At 47.3% G+C, this 20,679-nt stretch overlaps 2 protein-coding genes across 3 annotated transcripts; one reads left to right on the top strand and one right to left on the bottom strand.

Moving 5' to 3' along the window:
* The first annotated feature begins 2,734 nt into the window (after positions 1 to 2,734).
* LOC119320222 (ribose-phosphate pyrophosphokinase 1, chloroplastic-like) lies at positions 2,735 to 8,760 on the top strand. Its single transcript, XM_037594325.1, has 9 exons — positions 2,735 to 2,887; positions 3,135 to 3,317; positions 3,648 to 3,896; positions 6,332 to 6,475; positions 6,585 to 6,752; positions 6,899 to 6,968; positions 7,392 to 7,473; positions 8,004 to 8,163; positions 8,287 to 8,760. Exons 1-9 carry the CDS (start codon positions 2,771 to 2,773, stop codon positions 8,323 to 8,325), a joined length of 1,212 nt encoding a protein of 403 aa, XP_037450222.1. The 5' UTR covers positions 2,735 to 2,770; the 3' UTR covers positions 8,326 to 8,760.
* On the bottom strand, positions 3,915 to 13,706 carry LOC119320221 (pentatricopeptide repeat-containing protein At1g71210, mitochondrial-like). 2 transcript variants are annotated; one of them, XM_037594324.1, is made up of 2 exons: positions 10,785 to 13,706; positions 3,915 to 4,975 (listed from the first exon to the last, which is right to left on the bottom strand). In XM_037594324.1, the coding sequence occupies exon 1, from the start codon at positions 13,575 to 13,577 to the stop codon at positions 10,851 to 10,853; it is 2,727 nt and encodes a 908-aa protein (XP_037450221.1). In that variant the 5' UTR covers positions 13,578 to 13,706; the 3' UTR covers positions 3,915 to 4,975; positions 10,785 to 10,850. The 2 variants fall into 2 exon arrangements, with proteins under 2 accessions (XP_037450221.1, XP_037450220.1); XM_037594323.1 differs by lacking the exon at positions 3,915 to 4,975 and adding an exon at positions 9,689 to 10,215.
* Between the last annotated feature and the right edge of the window lie 6,973 nt (positions 13,707 to 20,679).

Here is a 20,679-nt window from a genome sequence, read left to right as displayed (position 1 = left end):
GGGGCAAAAGATCCAATTTCTCTGGGGCGTGCTACAGCTCTCTACGCCATTTTCTTCTCCGGGCCGGCAATTCGCTACGCGGATCATGGCCGCCGGTGTCTCCTGGTCTACGCAGATCATGTTTAAGAAACTTTGCTTTGTTGAGACCGAGGCCTAGAGGCAGCAATGAGTATTGCTCACGGTTTGCTCTTGTCGGTGTATGCAAGAGGAAGACTTCGGCACCCCTAAGAATTTGAATGCATTTTTTGATTTCGGTAAGGGTATTTTTCATGAGTTCGTCCTAGTTAATATATAACCTTTGACTGTTTCGCCAAAAAAAATCAAGAAAGACGCTAGGCTTGAAAAACAATTCATTTTGCTTTGAAATTGATGGGATGTCTACTTCCATCCCTCTAGGAAAAATTACTTGTAATGTCTAATGTGCATGTATTTTTTTTAGTTGAGTTGTAATATGCATGTATTGATTTGTTGTTGTTGTTGTTGTTGTTGTTGTTGTTGTTGTTGTTGTTGTTGTTGTTATAGACACTTACAACATAAATCAAATGTCACATTGTAAAAAGAAAACAAATCACTTAACCAAAACATCTATTACCTCTGTTCTGAACTATATGTCGCTAGGGGAGAATGACTTATATTTAGGAATAGAGGGATTATTTACTTCAATAAAATATTTTCCATGTCTCATAAAATTCCACAAAATTAATAAAAGATATTGTATGTTTCGTTGGGTGTTTTGTCCCGGGAGTAAATAGAAGTTTTTTTTTTCAAAATGCCATTTTCCATTTTCATTGTTTAAAAAGAAGATAATTGCCTGGTTAATTGGAGGAAAATCAGGCTAAAACCGATACAAGCCAACCCATATGACATGGGCCACCGGCCAACCTGGCAACCGACATGGAACCAAAAACGGGAAAGAAGAAAGACATCCGCTGAGGAGTCACAAGCGTTATCGTCATCACTGGTTGCCTCAAACGGGCGACTCTGGCTTCACCAAAGAGCTCCATCATCGAAGCAAACTCACAAACAACCGCAGAAGCCACGACGGCACATGCAAACGGATGGCCACACGCGCAAGTAACCGACAACTCTGACTTTGACAACGAGTATCGCAAGGGAAATCTGCAGGACTTGCGCCGACCGTGCCCTGCGCAAACGACCACCGAGTGCCTGTCATCGTCACCACCTGGACCCGCTCCATCGCAGCTTCGACTTCAAAGCAACCCACAAAAGAGCACCTCGGACACGCCGAGAAGAACCGACTACCAAAGTCCAGCCGCAACCCGAGCTCCTCTCGACGCCACCATCGTTCCCAAATAGAAATCAGCGCCCGGCCTCAGCAAACCACGCGCCGAAGATACTGCCATCCACGACGAAGATGTCGCAATCCACCAATCTCTCAGTCATAGCCGACTCCGCGATGTCCTAAAGGAGGAGAAATACACGAAGACGCCTCCATCGCCCAATCCAGCGGATCTGAGGTTTCCTTCCGGAGCCAAAGTCATGGGAAGGAAGAGCACATCTCAACGATGACGCTTCCAAGAAAGATCACGACACCCATGGGCGCCACCGTCGCCGACTTTAATGAAGGCCGAAGCAAAGGTTTCTCCCGGAGATGCGCCGACCACCTGCCGCCACCAACCGCCGCCCACCAGCCACCACCTGCCGAGGCCAACCCCATTCTGGCCGCGGGATCCCACGATCCACCACGACCAGACACACACCACCCCCTGGTCGAAGCCATCGTCCACCACCGCAACATCACCATGGCCACCACCGCCGCAACAACCAATGCCGCATCGCGACGCGCAACACCCAAATCGATGCACCTTGCACCAGATCCAATCGGAGCCGAGCGAGCGAAGCAGCAGAGCAAACGAGCAGGTTCTCCCACCGCAGCGCACCTCGCGCTCCAAAGAAGTACACCCACCACCCCCAGCCGGTCACCGCGCCCGTCGCGCGCCAGCCGCCGCCGTGCCCGGCCATTGATCTGCGCTCCACGTGCACACCCGGATCCGAGCCCCCGCTGCGCGTACGCGTGCTGTCCACAGCCCGGCCACACCGGGAGCCCGGTCCGAGGCCGCCGCCCCGCCCAGAGTTCCCCTGCTCGTGAGAGGTGCCGCCCGTCGCAGAGAAAGGATTGTTGCAGCCACCGCCGCCGCCTGCTCCACGAGAGCTTTGCCCGCGGGAGGCGCCGGCGACGGCGAGAGGGAGGATTGTATGGGGCGGTGGAGGTCTTGGCGATTTGGTCGCCGCCCGTGTCGCCCATGGGGAGGGAGCGAGGCGAGAGCTAGTCTGAATGTGGCGGCTCGAGTAAATAGAAGATCATTTAGTTCTATAGTTAAGCGATTGACATTTAAAAACATACTCCCTCCATTCCTAAATATAAGGCTTTGTAGGGATTCCACTAGATGGACTACATACGGAGCAAAATGAATGAATCTACACTTACAATGCATCTATATACATCTGTATGTCATTCACAGTGAAATCTTTACAAAGACTTATATTTAGGAACGGAGGGAGTACAATGTATATATATATTTTAAAACTCATAGTATATTTTTTCTTCCAATACCCCGCGCTTATTTTTTTTTACCAGGTTGAGATAAAACAGAACGACCTTCTCATGTGCAAATCACGGCGCAGGCAGATGAGGCAGTTAATTCCTCAGTTGGCAAGACTCTTTCATAAAACCGTTGGCGGCTGGAACTGGTGGCAAACCCCTCGGCTTAACCCGGATTAAACCCTAGCCAGCGAGCGACCTTTCCCCATGCCGCTCCCTTCCTCCTCCTCCGCCGCCGCCGTCGCGGCCGGGCCGGCGGCGTCCCCGCTCGCCGCCCGAAGCCGGGACCGCCTCCTCCGCGCGCGCTCGGGCCACGCCGCCGTGGTGAGCTCCGCCCCTCCCACCCCCTACCCCCGCTCGCCTTCGTCACAGATTGATTTCCTTTTCTGGAGCCCGGGAGCACATTGTTTGCGCGAACGATTGCTCGTCGACGCGCTGTGCGCTCTTTCCACTATTTTTGTGTTGATGTGCGCTTCATCGAACGGAAGCAGCTTGATGTACAGTTAGCTTGGTACCGGAACGAACTGCTCGTGGTAGTGTGCTTGAGCGAAATTCATCTTTGTGCATGCAGAGGTGCCAGAGGGTCGATCCTGTGAGGCTGAGGGCGGTCAATGGATCACCCCCCTGCGTTCCGCTGTCCGACAGGTCGCCGTGGACCCCTGCGACGATGCCGATCTTCGGGGACACAAACATCAGGAAGGACGACACCAGGCTGCGCATCTTCTCAGGAACGGCAAATCCCTCGCTCGCCCAGGTCGGTTGGATCTTCCTTGGAGAAATTCACCTTTCATGCTTCTGCAGTTCCACATACTATTATCATCGTGTCCTCCTCCTGGTTCCGAGGAGCACACTACTTTTTTTTTTGCAAGGGAAATGGTAAGTGGGTCTAGCTTAGACAAACAACTATGCAAATGTGAACTAAGCTTAAAAAGACATGAACCGTGGAAACCGGAAAGCTATTCTTGAAATTGAATACATCAAGTAGCGAGCTAGTACTTGTTATAAATCCCTCCATGCCAAACTGAATGATTTGTCACTCAATGCCACTCTAAGCTGTATTTTTCTTCTTGGTGTCTTGTGACAGGAAATAGCAAGCTACATGGGTCTAGAACTTGGGAAGATCAACATAAAAAGGTTTGCTGATGGCGAAATATACGTTCAGTTACAAGAAAGTGTAAGGGGCTGCGATGTGTTCCTTGTGCAACCATCATGCCCTCCAGCAAACGAGAATCTCATGGAGCTACTCATCATGATTGATGCATGTAGAAGAGCATCTGCTAAGAATATTACTGCAGTCATCCCTTATTTCGGTTATGCCAGGGCTGACAGGAAGGTAACACTTTTTAAATGTTGGTTTCTTATTTTAGTTACAAAACGGAAGCCTACACCATAGACTTGTCAGTTGTCACGGCTTGCACACCTGTGCTTTTACCATTACTGTGTAACCAAACCAAACTTTCTGAGGTCAAATAAAATCACACCTATATGTGAAAAATTCTAGTCGAATGCCTGTGCTTTGCCACAGAGAAAAAAAAAGGGAGGCGGCATCATTCATGGTGAGACGAAGCACAAATCAAATGGATTTGAAAATGACACATCGGTTTGTTAGCGGAAACATTGCAGTTTTGAAAATTTCAGTGTAACAAGATTTCTCATGTAATAAAATTGAGATGAAAGGACTTATGCATTTCCAGAAAAAACATAAACAATTGCAAACATGTTTATATTGGGCCATATATGAAAGATAGAAGTACAAGCACGAATAAATGAGCTTTGATTGTGGCATTACAACAGCGAGGATGCATAATCATGACAATTTTCAAAACCAACATGATTCAAATTTCTTCTTTCGTTATTTGCCACCATTTCTTTACTTTTCTACTTTCTTTAAGGTCCTACTCTCAGCTTCTCCAAACAGTAACTTGAATCAATATGTCCGTTGCTGAGCAAATGAAGAAAAGGAACAAAGAAAAAGAAAAAGAAAAAGAAGAGCCTTCCAGATCTGATGCACAAAATAGAGTGGCACACAATCAAGTCCGTAATACCAATTAAAGATTGCACATGAATGTTTTTTATGCTTACTTACAATCAATCGTCTCATGAAGCATAGGGGCCTCATCACGAGAAGCGCACCATCACAAAGTTACTTAACAAAGAGCGTAATCTTGTTATTAAGCCTAGATGTACAAAAATGGGGCAGAAGTAACACGGTATCTCCCCTTGCCACAAAGCAGAGTATCTTCCATCTAAAAAAACAGAGTACCTCCCTCGCTATAAAATCTACCACTGTAAAACGGTAGAGTATCTTCCTTTGCTACAAACCAGCTCGTACCCAAGCACAGGAAATCAGACAAATTTTTTGGCCTTTGCTTTGCCTTCTTAGTGCGCTTGATTTGTCATCTCCAGCAAGCACTGTTTAATAACAAAATAATCAATGAGCATGTTATACACTCGGAAGTATATGCACATATATACTGGTATACAAAGATTATCCTCCCTCCGTTCCTAAATATAAGTCTTTTTAGAGATTCCACTAGAGACTACATTCGGATGTATATAGACGCCTTAAAGAGTATATGTTCACTCATTTTGCTCCGTATGTAGTCTATAGTGGAATCTCTTAAAATACTTATATTTAGGAACAGAGGGAGTAGACGCAAATTTTCCTTTATTAGATAGGGTTCTAGGTTTTTTGCTTCATCTACCTGCTCACTTAAAAGGACATCAGACAATCACTATTGCGTACATAACTGTCTCTGTTATATTCAGACCAAAAGACCAAGCATGAGGGAGGTGTCGCAGTACCTTTAGAGATTTTATAGTATGAGATGGTATGTCGCAAAGTGTTTTTATCGCTCCTTCAGAGCATTTATCTATGTATCCGTTGGTGTCAGGAATAAATAGTTTGGATGAGACTTTGTTTTGCTTTTTTGTTATTATATTATAATGCTGATCTTGTGCAAGGCCATGACTACCATAATAAGAACACAAATGATCGCCTCAGCTTCCAACGGCAAACGCTAACAAACTAAACAACCCGATGCTTGGTACGGCACATCGGTATTGGGTCGAGTCCAGAGCGTTGAAAGTCTACCATATGCATGGGTATTTATGAAAAATAATTGATGGAACAAATGTCGTGGAATTGGGGCGGACCACATCGGACGGTGCCGGCCGTGTACTTGCCGACGTCGGCGTTGAACGAGACGGGGTAGGGGAAGAGGAGACAATTGGGAGGAGGGGGAGGGGGAGGTGGAGGTAGTGAGCGGTTGGGCTGCTACGGTAGAGAGGAGTCGGGAGAGGCGTTCGGAGCGGCCGGTGCCGGCGGCGTGTCAGCATCAGTGGCCACCTGCCCAGTTCGGTTCCATTGTTTGCTCCCCTTTCCTAGAAGGATCAAATGCCTTTTGTTCGATGAGGTGGGGATAGATGGAGCAGGACATAAAAAATAAGGATCTATTTGTAAATGTGAAGTGGGGTTGTCTCCCATGCGTCGGATGCAGATCTGATGGTCGAAAATGATGGATGGCAGGCACACCATCCACCAACTCGGTTTTTTATGGGAGTAGAGATTCATAAATATGGAGAACTGAAAGTTAATGCTGAATAGTGCAGCATATTCTATTACCATGAGAGCATGTTGTTCTGGCAGGATAATGCATGATCAGGAACTCAGTCTTACTATATATTTCTGGCACGTCATCCTAATATTTACAAAAAAAATCATTGCCATGTCTAACATAATTTTTTTTTACTTCACTGCTTTTTCAGTCTCAAGGTCGTGAATCTATAGCTGCAAAACTTGTAGCTAATATGATTACTGAAGCTGGTGCAAACCGTGTCCTTGTTTGTGATCTTCATTCAAGTCAGGCCATGGGATATTTTGACATCCCAGTAGATCATGTTTATGGCCAGGTACTTACTGATACATGTTGCTTAAGTTGATCAATTACCTTAAAACTGGCATGTGATATGATATCCATCGTTCCATAACTGTTTGTCTTTGCCTCTTTGATCTGTGAAGCCGGTGATTCTTGATTACCTCGCCAGCAAGACAATTAGTTCAAATGACCTGGTGGTGGTGTCGCCCGATGTTGGAGGTGTTGCAAGGGCACGCACTTTTGCCAAAAAGCTATCAGATGCACCTCTAGCGATTGTAGATAAAAGAAGGCATGGACACAACGTTGCTGAGGCAAGTAGTAGTCAATCTGCAGGAAATGTATAATGCATTTGGAGATGTGCTGTTTCACATGGTGCATGCTAGCTTTATTTTCCATGCCTTTATGTGCTCAGTTCTGTCAGATTAAATAAGCATAACTTTTCATGTGCATCTTACAGGTAATGAATCTTATTGGAGATGTTAGAGGAAAAGTGGCTGTTATGATGGATGATATGATTGATACGGCAGGTAAGTTATCACATTTAAGTTATAGGAAACATAATTCTAAGATTGAGCATTTCACACTGAGGGGCAGTTAAGCCATGTTTTAATGTCGTGTTTGCAACTGTTTACTTGGTTGAGGCTAATGTTGGTAACCGGCATGTTGTTACTAGTGATGTATATGTTGTGGCATCATATTAAAAGCAGAGACCAAAGATTAAAAAACGTTTTATATTTTGATACGGAGGGAGTATATAGTTACAATTATTATTTTTTAGTAAGGTTTGGATACTAGTCATATGAGCTGCAGTATAGTTTAAACTTGGAAACCTGCTAACTGAGAAGTAAATTATAACATCTTGTTGCATATCAAAACTAGCTACCATTTGACAATGTTTGCTTCTGAATATGAATACTTATATCCTAATAAGACTAGTACAATTAAATTAGGAACTATTGCCAAAGGAGCTGAGCTGCTGCATCAAGAAGGAGCAAGAGAAGTATATGCATGTTGTACACATGCTGTTTTTAGGTACGCTACTTTTACGCCCATTCCATAGATAAACTACTGAACTTGCCTTGCTGCGGGGTGAGGCCCATCACCGCAATATATACGTAGTTACAGACTTATTCCATGGAGCTGAGAGTTTGATGGAACCAGAGTCTGCACCAATTTGTGGGAGCAATTCAGAAGTGTGCATTGTGCTGGTATAGTCTAACATTGTATGTCGGATCTAAACTACAAATTTTTGGATGGATACAATAACTTAGGAGTTAGGAGGACAGGGAAAAAGAATCCAGTGGTTACCAAATATTTGGTGCTAAGCAAAATTTGGTTTATACTTGTGGTGTTAGATCCGTGTCGTGGAAATGTGAACCCAAAGTGTAAACCTTCAATAGAGATTGGAATAATTATGCTGTCTTGCTGCAATTTCTGTTCATGAGAAAAGGCTGAGATGCAATCATTGAACTTGAATTTGACTCGTATGTTTTATTGCGTTATACTGTGGCGACTTGTTTAGCTCTGATTTCTTACTAGTATGTTTCACATCACTGTTTCAGCCCACCAGCCATCGAAAGATTATCAAGTGGTTTGTTTCAAGAAGTAATCATCACGAACACTATCCCTTTGAAGGAGGAGAAGAATTTCCCGCAGCTGACCATCCTTTCAGTCGCGAACCTTCTAGGCGAGACTATCTGGCGTGTTCATGACGATTGCTCGGTAAGTACTAAACTAGCAAACATCCGACCAGAGATCATCAGAATTTCTAGACCCTGTGCAACTACATGCTAGTAATAGTATATGAATTGCTTAACAAAGTGGTCACATTTTAAACCAATGCAGGTTGGCCATGCGCCATACTCCACCTTGGATATCGACTGACGCTTGTGTTCCACTTGCGGCGCTTCCGTCCACCAGGGGCCCTCGTTTCATGCCTAGGTGAGAACGGGTGCCATAGAGGGTCGACCTGCCGTGGTGTCGACAACAACAAATACAGTTGATAGACGAGATGCCTAAGTGATAATGAGCAGAATGTACTCTTTCTTAATGCAGGAATAGTTGTACAAGTGCCCTTTTTTTTGGATGTTCTCCTCTTTGTTTTGTGGAATAAGCTCTGTTAGCAGGAAAAAAAAACGTTGACTATGTGTATGAGTGTGCTAGTATATCAGATGGAAGTTTGAACTGTGTATATAGGCCCGCTTAATCCCAGCCGTTCCTCTTTTTTCTTTTTACCATTTTAGGTGAAAGTTAGCCCACTTTTAAGTGTAATGATGGGGCTGTTCTCACTGGCATAATATATTGGGTTAATTTGATAAATGTAACAATTCTGATTTGAACATTTTGTCAAAAAAAAAAATCTGCTTTGAACATTGCCTACTGTAGATGCAACTGATTTCAAGATTGATAAGAGTATCTGTAGATTGGCAAAAGAAACCTGTTTTAATTGTGCAGGGGCTAATTGTTTGTGATTTGTTTTTCTTTGGTGCACTGCTGACAAAAGTGCTTGGTCTCGCACGAAAAATTTGGGTGAGCGTTTGATTCGGTGACAGTATGCGTGCGGCGTTTCTTTCCAAGATATCGAAATGCTAAAAACTGTCTAATCCATAATCAACATAAAAAAACATACTATAGTACAATTCTGAAATCAATAAGATGAGCTTGTTTCCCCTCAGAGATCAATAAGATGAGCTTGTTTCCCCCAGAGAAGGCTACTGAATGACTAGTATCTCCTATCCAAATTAGTTGACGCAGCTCCGATACAAAGTGCGGAGTATTATCTTTTACATGACTTGCTGTCAAAAAAAAATCTTTTACATGAATTAATTTGTGTGATTTTTAGTTCAAATGGTCCATTCAAACGGTACCATAAACTAGAGTTGTGGCCATAAATGCATGGACAGTGTTTTTTTTTTTTTGCATGGACAGTGTGTTCATGCAGGAAGGAAAAACGGAAACCCATATGGAGACAACCTTCGAATGAGGATAGCCCAAGCCTTCCACAAGTTTCCCGCTAAACAATGTCTCATCTACGCATCATTTTATGCGTTTTTATCAAGAAAGAAATGCCACAATAGAACATCTGATGCTAGCTCCTCAAATCATTGGCCAGAGAGGGAAATGGATACAGCAAGTCTCTCCTCATCTACCATAACGTGTTTGGATCAATGAAGACTTCGGCAGCACCCTCGATCTTTTCAGATATGAGCGAAAGTCGGAAAGCAATCTCCGAAACCACAAACGGATGGAACTCTTCCTTTCTTTCTAGCACAATATAACTATAAATGGAGCATACATATCCATCCAATTTCATTCTCGACTTGCCAGCAAAAAGAGAAGAGCCTAGTCCATCGTCGCCTAAACAGCTTTGTACCATAAACAGATCAACCTTGCAAGGTGTACAGCCACTGGATCTCGAAGCACACCTAATGCATAATTTGGACCAGCTATCTGCCTTCGATCTATTCGCAGTGCTACGCTAAGCTTCTAGATAATGATGATGTCATGATAAGGAACCTGCATTGCTTATAATATACTACTGATTCAGTGGGGACTGAATTATTATTGTTACACCAGGTAAAAAGCGCAAACCGCAAAACTACGTCGAGCTAGTAGAATACATCAAGGGACACCGAAAAAAATATATCAATGTTACATGTAAACTAATACCTACGCATGCTATGCCGTGCCAGGTGAGGTGTGAATCTCAGGATGCTATATGTTAAGTTTAGGAATATGCTCCACATGAATATGTTTGATCCCCAAAATGAGTGCCTGCACAATGCTCAAAATTTGGAGCAAAACAATGTAAAACATTGAACTGAATTACTGTGTGGTTTATAAACATTAAAAGTTAAACTGTTTTGAACTTTTGGTCTATTAGACATTCGCATAACCCAGATTAACTAGAACCACTTTAGTGTATAGTGCCAAACAAAAAAAAGAACAACTTCAATGTGCATCACACAATCAGTTCCACTATCACACAAACGATGTAATTTATGCGAATATAATAGAAAATACATGTTCACTCTTTTATTAAGCAACTGCACGTCTCTTGTAACTGTGCAAGCAATGTGGGATTGCCACGAAAATGGTCCATCCAACATATTTTCTCATGTCTGACCAATTAACATCCAGTAGGCAGGCTAGTGTGACGAGTCCAAAATAAAGTGCAAGGGATTTATCCCTTGTGTCATAAGAAAACAGTAGCAAAAATATTACCAAATATCTCAGTTCTCTGGAAACCAGCAAAAACCTACTGGTTCGAAAACTTCTCAAACAACTAGACCTAACAATGGAGTAGAAAATGAATCCAAGAGCAAGGTTTAACAATACATTACCTGTTTTGGCAAAGTCATAGGACTTTCAGATCAACAGACGGATGCGATGAGATATGTAATTATTACTTATACAAATGAAATGGCCTTCTGATCATGCGGTCGCAAGGATGTATTGTTGTATAACCTCATAGTGTACCAAGTGGGATAGAACCCGTTTCGGTACATTGCCTCCATCCACCTTTCAGCCTCACTTCTGCTGCCATGCTTGCAGAAGCCATGTACCATTATATCAAAAGTATATCGATTCGGTAGATAGCCCCTTTGGCAGAGTCTTTCGAACATGTTACAGGCAGAATCCATCCTCCCTGCCATGCTCAATCCTCGTAACAGCATGTTATAAGTATAAATGTCGACAGGAAAGAACTGTTCTAGACCCTCTTCTAAAACCTCCAAGTCACTCCTGTTCCTGATACCGCTTGCAAACAACTCGATAAGTTGGCCAATCAAGAATCGTCCTGCCCCCCGACCTTTGATCTCTCCAGCTCTTGCTTCAAGAGACCCGGATTTATCTTCTGAACGCGCCCAAGCCTTGAGAAGATCGCTGCCCCTCAGTGTGTGCAACAGAAGCACATTACACAAGAATGCTGAAACAGGGCGCCCTGTTTCCCTGAAGTCATCAATAATCTTCACAACACTGTCATAATCTTGAACAGAGCTCAAAAGGAGCACAAGCTGTTCATAGCAGTCGATGCTCGGTATTAATCCTTTATCCCTTGCTTCCCTCCAAAATACCATTGCCTGCTCCGGCTTCCGAGCTTCACATAGACCAGATATAAATACGTTATACATCTTGGTCCCAGGTGGCTTCTTCTCATGAATGAAGTTGAAAAAGGTCAGTGCGTCACCAATACGCTTACTCCTCAGATAATTCATGAGAAGAAGGATATTGCTTTCGACAGATGGTTCAATCCCTGCAGACTCCATCCGGTTGTACACCTCCCTGGCCACATCAGCCTTCTTAGCATGTCCAGCCCCAGAGATGAAGTAGTTATAGCACACACGGGGTTGGAGTTCACTCCTCCGCAACTGGTTCTCCAGCAGCTCAAGAACCTCACCATACTTACTCAGCTCACACAATTCACAAACAACCGACTGGTAGAGGCTTCGGGTCGGGATGTGTCCCATATCTTGCATTTCAAGTATGAGCCTTGGGAGCACATCCACCCTCCTAATCAATATTAATGCTCTGATCAAGCTCTTGTAAGTTGATTCGTAGCGATATAGGCCCGCAGGGTTCTTGCTGCTCGCTATCTGAGGCACTTTACATGCCTCGTCCACATTCCCACTCTTGCACAATGCAACAAGGTACTTGGCTAATACATTGTCCATTGGCCACGCCTCCTGCTTGAGAGCCCTATCGAGCAGCTCCCTCACCTTATCTAGCTTCCCTTCCTGACACAGCACATTTGCGAACATTGCAAATGTCTGACGGCCAGGAAAGTATCCATCTTCCATAGACTGCTCCAATACCAGACAAGCCTCTTCTGTGGCCCCACCTCGGCACAGTGCCCTGATCAGATTGTTGTAGACATCCTTGTTTGGGTTAATCCCAAGATCCAATCTTGATCTATACAAATGCATGGCAACTTCCACAAGCCCGGCTTTGCAAAAGAAGCAAAGCGCGGCATTCATGGTTGAACGGCCTGGAGCAATGCCCTCCTCCATCATTTCCACAAGCAAATCATAAACTTCACCAAGTCTGTTCTTGCGGAGAAGACGGTGGACAAGCTTATCATACCGCTGACCGTCAGGGATATATCCCTCAGCCTCCTTCTTATCAGAAAGGAACTGCAATGTAGTATCAAGCATCCCAGCCTCAATGAGACCATGGATCCACGCGCCGTACACATCACATGACGAGAATTTACCAACAATCTGGGCTGCCTCGTCAAAGCGCCCACGCCGGCAGAACTCCGTGACAATAGAGCCAGCGGCGGGGCCTCTGGATGCTTCGGCGAAAGGAAGGGTGTCAAGTAGTGCAGTGGCATCGCTGAAGCGGGCGCGGCGGCACAGGCTCTTGATGCGGATGCAGGTTGCAACGGGACTAGCAGCAAGGTTGCGGGCGAAGGAGTCGGCCAAGTCGTGGAATGACGCATCGACAAGTGAGTTGAGGAGTATGCGGGAGGAGACGGCATCCAGGTCCATGCCGCGGAAGCGCATGCGGCCGAGGACGCTGAGCCCGCGCTGGGGGTCGCCCGCGACGGCGTAGCCTACGACGAGCGTCTGATGGAAGCGCGGCTGCCCGGTGGACGCGGAGGTGGTGGTGAAGAGGCGGAGCCAGTCGAGCACCACAGAGGCGCGGCGCGCGCGCGAGAGCAGGCGGAAGACGGCATGGTAGACGGCGCGCGTGTGGAGGTAGTGCGGGCGGCGGCCCGACCAGTCGAAGAACTTGAGGCGGAGCAGCAGAACCGCGTCGCCGTCGGGGAGCCTCCGCGGGCGGTGGCGGAGCACCGAGAGGACGAGCTCCTCCGAGAGCGGGAGCGCCTCGAGCGCCGCCGCGTCGTCCGAGGCGAGGGCCTCGTAGATCGAGTCGAGGGCGGCGAGCGGCTCGGCGGCGCGGGGCGCGAGGAACCAGTCGCGGAAGGAGACGGCGATGTCGGACGCGGCCTCAGAGATGGAGGCGTAGGACTCCGCGGTCCGGGGGAGCAGCGGGGAGAGCTGCGGCAGCGGCGGCGGCGGCGGGGGCGGCGCGCGGTGTGGTGAGGCGGTGGACGCCGAGAAGGTGTTCGACAGAATGACGAGGAGGCGGCGGCGGCGCGAGCGGGAGGGGAGTGGGGCGAGGAGGCGGGGCATGGCGGGCACGGGCGGCGGCGGTCAGCGAATAGGAGTTGGCCGCCGGCAGCAGTGGCAGCCGGCGGCGGCAGGTGGCATTGGCTGGCGGTGGCGGCTGCGGCCGCGTGCGTGATCTGTATTCACCGGGTCGCGGGTGGGAAATTTTGCGCGAGGTTGGGTTTGTTTGGGTCGGGAATGGGGTTGGAGCGGGCCGAGCGTTTGGGTTCAGATCCAGAGACGTGCACGTGAGAATAAGATGCCAACTTGCTGCGTTGGTGGGACTGGGGAGATGTTTGCACGACGAATCCACTCCAACATCTTCCTGCAAATCCCGTGAGGGTATTCCAAACGTCGACCCTTAAATTTTCGCGAGTGTTGAGTTATAGAGGGTGCGAACCCTTGTGCAGGAGCGGAGGGGCGGCTTATATAGAGTCTGCTGACCCTTCATCGGCCTCCATTACGCAAGGGTTCAATGAGACAGTAAAGGTGCGGGCGTTTCTGATAACGCCTACACTTAGTGATCTTTATAGCGACGAACTGATAGCCTGACCGTTGCCATCCGGAGTGACTGCCTTCTGCCTTCGAGTGAAATTAGGTGCTCCGAGTGAATAAGGATGGTCGAGTGGTGGAGGAGTAATCGAGTGAATTTTGCGTCGAGTGACTTGCACGCTGTGGTCATTCCAATCGACACCTCCTTTCTAGCTTTGTAGGTTTTGGATTCTTATATGTAGTGTACTTGGGTAGGGCATGTAGGTCAGGCCTAGGACCCTACGCTAGGTACATGTCATCATCGTTAGCCCCCGAATGGATCGGGGATCGGGTGAAAAGTACCAGTGCGGGTTCTGGTTAAGCTCAGCACTTCGGAGATGCTCCAGAGTCTTGCAGACACCCGCGCTGCTTTAATTCCTTATCAGCTGTCTCGATTGATTCTGGTTTGATAAGCAGCCGAGTGATCCCAGACGTCGGGTCGGACCCGAGTAGTCAAGGAGATCTTTTGATGCGATTGATCGTTCTGTCGGACCTGGATTTCACGGGATTCGAAAAATTGGAGAAGCGCGCATATCGACAACTATGCAGCGAGCGGGGCAAGTGGGGCGGGACTCCTCGATTATCGTTCCGCCTTTATCACCACATACTGCGTCACCCATGTTAGTAGGATGCGTAGGGATCTTGCTGGCCCACAGGTCAGCGACTCAGTCGGGCAAATATAAAGAGCGATGTAGTCGAGGGGTAAATAGTGCTATCCCCTTTCCCCCCTTTCACCTTGCCTCTCCACCTCTTCCGCCCTGTGCCGCGCCGCCCTGCTCGGCTCCGAGGACCACCGCGGAGATGGCGAAGGACAAGACGGCGCAGCTAGAGCGTGCCAAGAAGGTCATCAAGGGGAAGAAGGCGTCGAGCTCCCGGGCTGCGCTGTCGCCGTGCTGGATCCAGGGCGATTTGTTGGCCTCGACGGTCACGACGGAGGACCTCGACGGACTCACCTCCAACGGCTTGCTGGTCCGTGGATCTTGGAGGTTGCCGGAGGGGGAGGTCGAGCCCGCACCGCGCCCGGAGAGCGGGTCCTCCTCCTCACTCACGTGGAGAGAGGTTTTCCCTTACCTTCTCATCCGTTTTTTCGTGGTTTCCTGAATTTCTTCGGTGCGCAAATCCACCATCTCCCCCCGAATGCCACATCGTACCTTGCTGCCTTCGTCTCGATGTGTGAAAACTTCTTGGGTTGTCACCCCCACCGGGGCTATTCAAACACATCTTCCCATGCCGCTCTCAGTCGGTCAAGAAAGCGAATTCGAGTGATGCAAGGACCCACGTTATCCAGATGTGTGGGGGTTTAGGTGTCCAGATGAGAGGTAGAAGTGCCTTCCCTTCCATGACCTTCCTCGAGTCAGTTAGGGGTTGGCAGTCGACCTGGTTTTATTGCAATGACGTTCCGACCCCTGGTTCATCGACTGGCCTCCCCCCTTTCTCGTTGGTGAGACACAGTGCTCCTCGCTCGCTGACTGTGGACGAGGAGGAGAAAGCTGAGGTGGGGATCTTGGTAGAAGCTGTAGTTGGGTTGATCTGGGGCGGGGTGACAGGCTTGGATCTGTTGGTGGTGTTCCTCAGTCGACGAATCCAGCCTCTGCAAGCACGCGACCACCCCATGTGGCTATATTCTGGAATTGACAATTCCACTCGGATCCATCCAAAGGATGTCAAGGAAGAGACCGTGATGCAATGGCTTAGGAGCATCACCAGAGCTTGTGACAATCCGCGTGGATCCAAGCGGGTTCTGCATTTCGATGCTGGGCATCCTCCAGGGGAGGTGAGACATAACTTGTCGAGTGTTTTACTTTTTGTTTCCAATATGCCACTGTATTGAGAACCGACTAACTTTGAAATTTGTGTCCTGCAAACATTCACGAAGATGTTTTTGCCTGTGCCGAATGGAGAACAACTCATTGAAGGAATGGAGAGCGAGGGTGGCAATGTTGATATTGAATACACTGACGACAACGATGGCAGCAGTGATACCTCGGAGGAGAGTGAAGAAGTCGAGTCCCCTCCACACACCGAGCATCGATCCAAACAGACCCAAGATCTGGCGGCCAGCCAGGGCAAGGCCGCAGTGTCGAGTGTTAGGAACCCAAAACACACTTGGATTGCAACGCCTGATCCGACTGAGAAGTCTACGAAACAGCCCAAGGTCGCACCAGCGAAACCTCGGAAGGCTCTCCCCAGAATCAAGGTCTTAGTGCCTATCGCTTCGATGTGACTGCTCTTCTTTTTCTCTTTCTTTCTTACTGCTGCAGAACTTTGTGCTTTTGCTGACCGAGTGAACATTGTGTGCCAGAGCTGCTACTTTGTTAACGTCGCCCATGCGGCTTGATGAGGAGCATACGAAGGCGGACACGGCTGATGCAGCCACCTCTCGGCGAGGTACGACAAGTTTACACTCTGTTCTGTTTCATTGATTGACTCGACAATTGAATGAGCTGTTGTTGTTGAATGACTATAGAGCCAACAAATATCATTCATCTTGCTGACGAAGACGAGCTTCCAAAGGGTGCAGGTGATGAAGGTACGACCTCAGACACTCTCGGTAGCTTCACTCGGAGAGTGCCATCGAGCAAAACACCCTGAGTACCACCTACTACTATGCCTCAGGAGCCTGGTGGTTCGTCTCAAGCTGGCGCTATCTCTACTGCTCCACTGTCAACTACTTCGCCTTTGGTATCGACTCTTCCAGCTTCAGGACCTACTGGCAATCTCAAGTGCTGATTCCTCCGACTGCGTCACGGACTCCACCACCTCATGTCTTCACTCTGCATCGCGTTTAGGAGGACCAGACTGGGGCCAGCAAGGAAGCCATGATCCAAGCCGATCTGATGATGCAACGCCTAAAGGAGGTGTATGAAGGTAGCAAGCTAGCTTACGACACCAGCGCGGCTCTTTAGGCGAATGTCCAAGTAACTGCGATTGTAAGTTGATTTCCGATTGAAATTTTTCCCCGTCTATCTTGACTCTGCACACCCACTGGGTGTTTTTTTTGACTTTTGATGTCATTATTCATTTTGCTTGTAGTTTTTCAGTTCGAGGCTCTCCACTCGGGCCGGTGAGGCCGTGCCTAGTGGGAGTTGATCCAGTGGGGGCGCGCTGAGTGCACCCACTAGGTGTAGTCCCCGAGACCATTGTCCAATGTTTGATTTGGCGGGGGTCTTAGAATATGTTCGGCTGTAGCCCCTCGCTCGGACTGGTCTAGCCGTGCCGAGTGATAATGGATCCAGTGGGGGCATGTTGAGTGCAACCACAGGGTGTAGTCCTCAAGACCGTCGTCGAATATTTGATTCAGCGGGGGTAAGAGAATCTTTCTTCTTTTTTTACTCCCCACTCGCGCCAGTTAGGCTGAGACCGAGTGGAAATGGATCCAGTGGGGACATGTTGTGAAGGAAATATGCCATAGAGGCAATAATAAAGTTGTTATTTATATTTCCTTATATCATGATAAATGTTTATTATTCATGCTAGAATTGTATTAACCGGAAACTTAGTACATGTGTGAATACGTAGACAAAATAAAGTGTCCCTAGTATGCCTCTACTTGACTAGCTCGTTAATCAAAGACGGTTATGTTTTCTGACCATAGACATGTGTTATCATTTGATGAACGGGGTCACATCATTAGAGAATGATGTGATGGATAAGACTCATTTGTTATCTTAGCAAAATGACTGTTAAGTTTTATTCCTATTGCTTTCTTCACGACTTATACATGTTCCTCTGACTATGAGATTATGCAACTCCCGAATACCGGAGGAACACCTTGTGTGTTATCAAACGTCACAATGTAATTGGGTGATTATAAAGATGCTCTACAGGTGTCTCCGAAGGTGTTTGTTGGGTTGGCATAGATCGAGATTACGATTTGTCACCCTGTGTATCGAAGAGGTATCTCTGGGCCCTCTCGGTAATGCTCATCACTATAAGCCTTGCAAGCAATGTGACAAATGAGTTAGTTACAAGATGATGCATTATGGAACGAGTAAAGAGACTTGCCGATAACGAGATTGAACTAGGTATGAAGATACCGATGACCGAATCTCGGGCAAATAACATACCGATGACAAAGGGAACATCATATGTTGTCATGCGGTATGACGATTTGTATTATGAGTTATGTGTTATGGTGACCGAATTTTTTGTTCAGAGTCCCGGATGATATCACGGACACGACGAGGAGTCTCAAAATAGTCGAGAGGTAAAGACTGATATATTGGAAGGTTATATTCGGACACTAGAATGGTTTCGGGAAGTTTCGGAGTACCGGGAGGTTACCAGAACCCCCCACCCCTGGGAAAGTAATGGGCCAACATGGGCCTTAGTGGAGAAGAGAGGGCCGACCATAGGAGGTGGTGCCCCCCTTGCCAATCTGAATTGGACAAGGGGTGGGGGCGGCGCCTCCCTTTCCCTCTCCTACTCCCTCTCTCTTCCCCCCTTTGCTACTCCGAAAAAAGGAAAAAGGTGGGGGGGGGGGAGAATCCTACTAGGAGTGGAGTCCTAGTAGGACTCCCCCCATGGCGCGCCCCTCCTGGCCGTCGGCCTCCTCCTCCCCTTCTTTATATACGGGGGCGGGGGGCACCCCAAAGACACATCAATTGTTCTCTTAGCCGTGTGCGGTGCCCCCTCCATAGTTTACACCTCCGGCCATAGCGTCGTAGTGCTTTGGCGAAGCCCTGCGTAGATCACATCACCATCACCATCATCACGCCGTCGTGCTGATGAAACTCTCCCTCGATCCTCTGCTGGATCAAGAGTTCGAGGGACGTCATCAAACTGAACGTGTGCTGAACTCGGAGGTGCCGTATATTCGGTGCTAGATTGGTTGGATCGTGAAGACGTTCAACTACATCAACCGCGTTAACCTAACGCTTCCGCTTTCGGCCTACGAGGTTACATGGTCACACTCTCCCCCTCTCGTTGCTATGCATCTCCTAGATAGATCTTCCATGATCGTAGGATTTTTTTGAAATTGCATGCTACGTTCCCTGATAGTGGTATCAGAGCCAGGTCTATGCGTAGACGATATGCACGAGTTGAACATGAAGAGTTGTGGGCGATAATAGTCATACTGCTTACCACCAACGTCTTACTTTGGTTCGGCGGTATTGTTGGATGAAGCGGCCCAGACCAACATTACATGACCACATTCATGAGACCGGTTCTACCGACGTGCTTTGCACACATGTGGCTGGCGGGTGTCTGTTTGTCTAACTTTAGTTGAATCAAGTTTGACTACGACCGATCCTTGTTGAAGGTTAAAACAACACACTTGATGAAAAATCGTTGTGGTTTTGATGCGTAGGTAAGAACGATTCTTGATAGAAGCCCATAGCAGCCACGTAAAACTTGCAACAACAAAGTAGATGACGTCTAACTTGTTTTTGCGGGGCATGTTGTGACGTGATATGGTCAAGACATGATGTGATATAAATTGTTGTATGAGATGATCATGTTTTGTAACAAGTTATCGGCAACTGGCAGGAGCCATATGGTTGTCGCTTTATTGTATGAAATGCAATCACCATGTAATTGCTTTACTTTATCACTAAGTGGTAGCGATAGTTGTAGAAGCAATAGTTGGCGAGACGACAACAATTCTACGATGGAGATCAAGGTGTTAAGCCGGTGACAATGGAGATCATGACGGTGCTTTGGAGATGGAGATCAAAGGTCATATATTTTGATTGCATGTGATGTTTATCTTTTATGCATCTTATTTTGCTTAGAACGACGGTAGCATTATAAGATGACCCCTCACTAAATTTCAAGGTATAAGTGTTCTCCCTAAGTATGCGTCGTTGCTATAGTTCGTCGTGCTGAGACACCACATGATGATCGGGTGTGATAAGTTCTATGTTCACATACAACCGGTGCAAGCTAGTTTTGCACGTGCAAAATACTTGGGTTAAACTTGACAAGCCTAGCATATGCAGATATGGCCTCGGAACACTGAGACCGAAAGGTCGAACGTGAATCATATAGTAGATATGATCAACATAGAGATGTTCACCATTGAAAACTACTCCATCTCACGTGATGATCGGACATGGTTTAGTTGATATGGATCACGTGATCATTTAGATGACTAGAGGGATGTCTATCTAAGTGGGAGTTCTTTAGTAATATGATTAATTGAACTTTAATTTATCATGAACTTAGTCCTGATAGTTTTTGCATATCTATGTTGTTGTATATCAATGGCTCGTGCTACCATTCCCTTGAATTTTAATGTGTTCCTAGGGAAAGCTAAGTTGAAAGACGATGGTAGCAACTACACGGACTGGGTCCATAACTTTAGGATTATCCTCATTGCTACACAGAAGAATTACGTCCTTGAAGCACCACTAGGTGCAAGGCCTGCTGTGTTGGAATAAGCCACGGCGTGTGTGGTCGGGCTCGTCGGGCACGTCGGGTGCGCGCGGGACGGGCGGGACACACTAGTGTCGTCAGGCTCGCCGGGTTCGTCGGGCGTGTCGGTAGCACGCGGGACGGACGGGACACAGCGGCGACGTTGCATAGGTGTGCGTGCATGTGTGGCGTGGTGGTGTGAGTTAGCTAGCTAGGTGAGTGCATGACCGGCAGGATA

This window comes from Triticum dicoccoides, chromosome 6B (assembly GCF_002162155.2).
Source record: "Triticum dicoccoides isolate Atlit2015 ecotype Zavitan chromosome 6B, WEW_v2.0, whole genome shotgun sequence".
Classification (NCBI taxonomy): Eukaryota; Viridiplantae; Streptophyta; class Magnoliopsida; order Poales; family Poaceae; genus Triticum; species Triticum dicoccoides.
The sequence above is the reverse complement of the archived record's forward strand: the minus strand, read 5'-3'. Positions and strand labels throughout refer to the sequence as shown.

Bases quoted from the DNA above. Each gene is read 5' to 3' on its own strand.
- LOC119320222 (XM_037594325.1), top strand. From the start codon at position 2,771: ATGCCGCTCCCTTCCTCCTCCTCCGCCGCCGCCGTCGCGGCCGGGCCG. The intron at 6,476-6,584 runs GTACTTACTGAT...TGATCTGTGAAG, and splicing joins TAGATCATGTTTATGGCCAG to CCGGTGATTCTTGATTACCT. The intron at 8,164-8,286 runs GTAAGTACTAAA...AAACCAATGCAG, and splicing joins GTGTTCATGACGATTGCTCG to GTTGGCCATGCGCCATACTC.
- LOC119320221 (XM_037594324.1), bottom strand. From the start codon at position 13,577: ATGCCCCGCCTCCTCGCCCCACTCCCCTCCCGCTCGCGCCGCCGCCGC.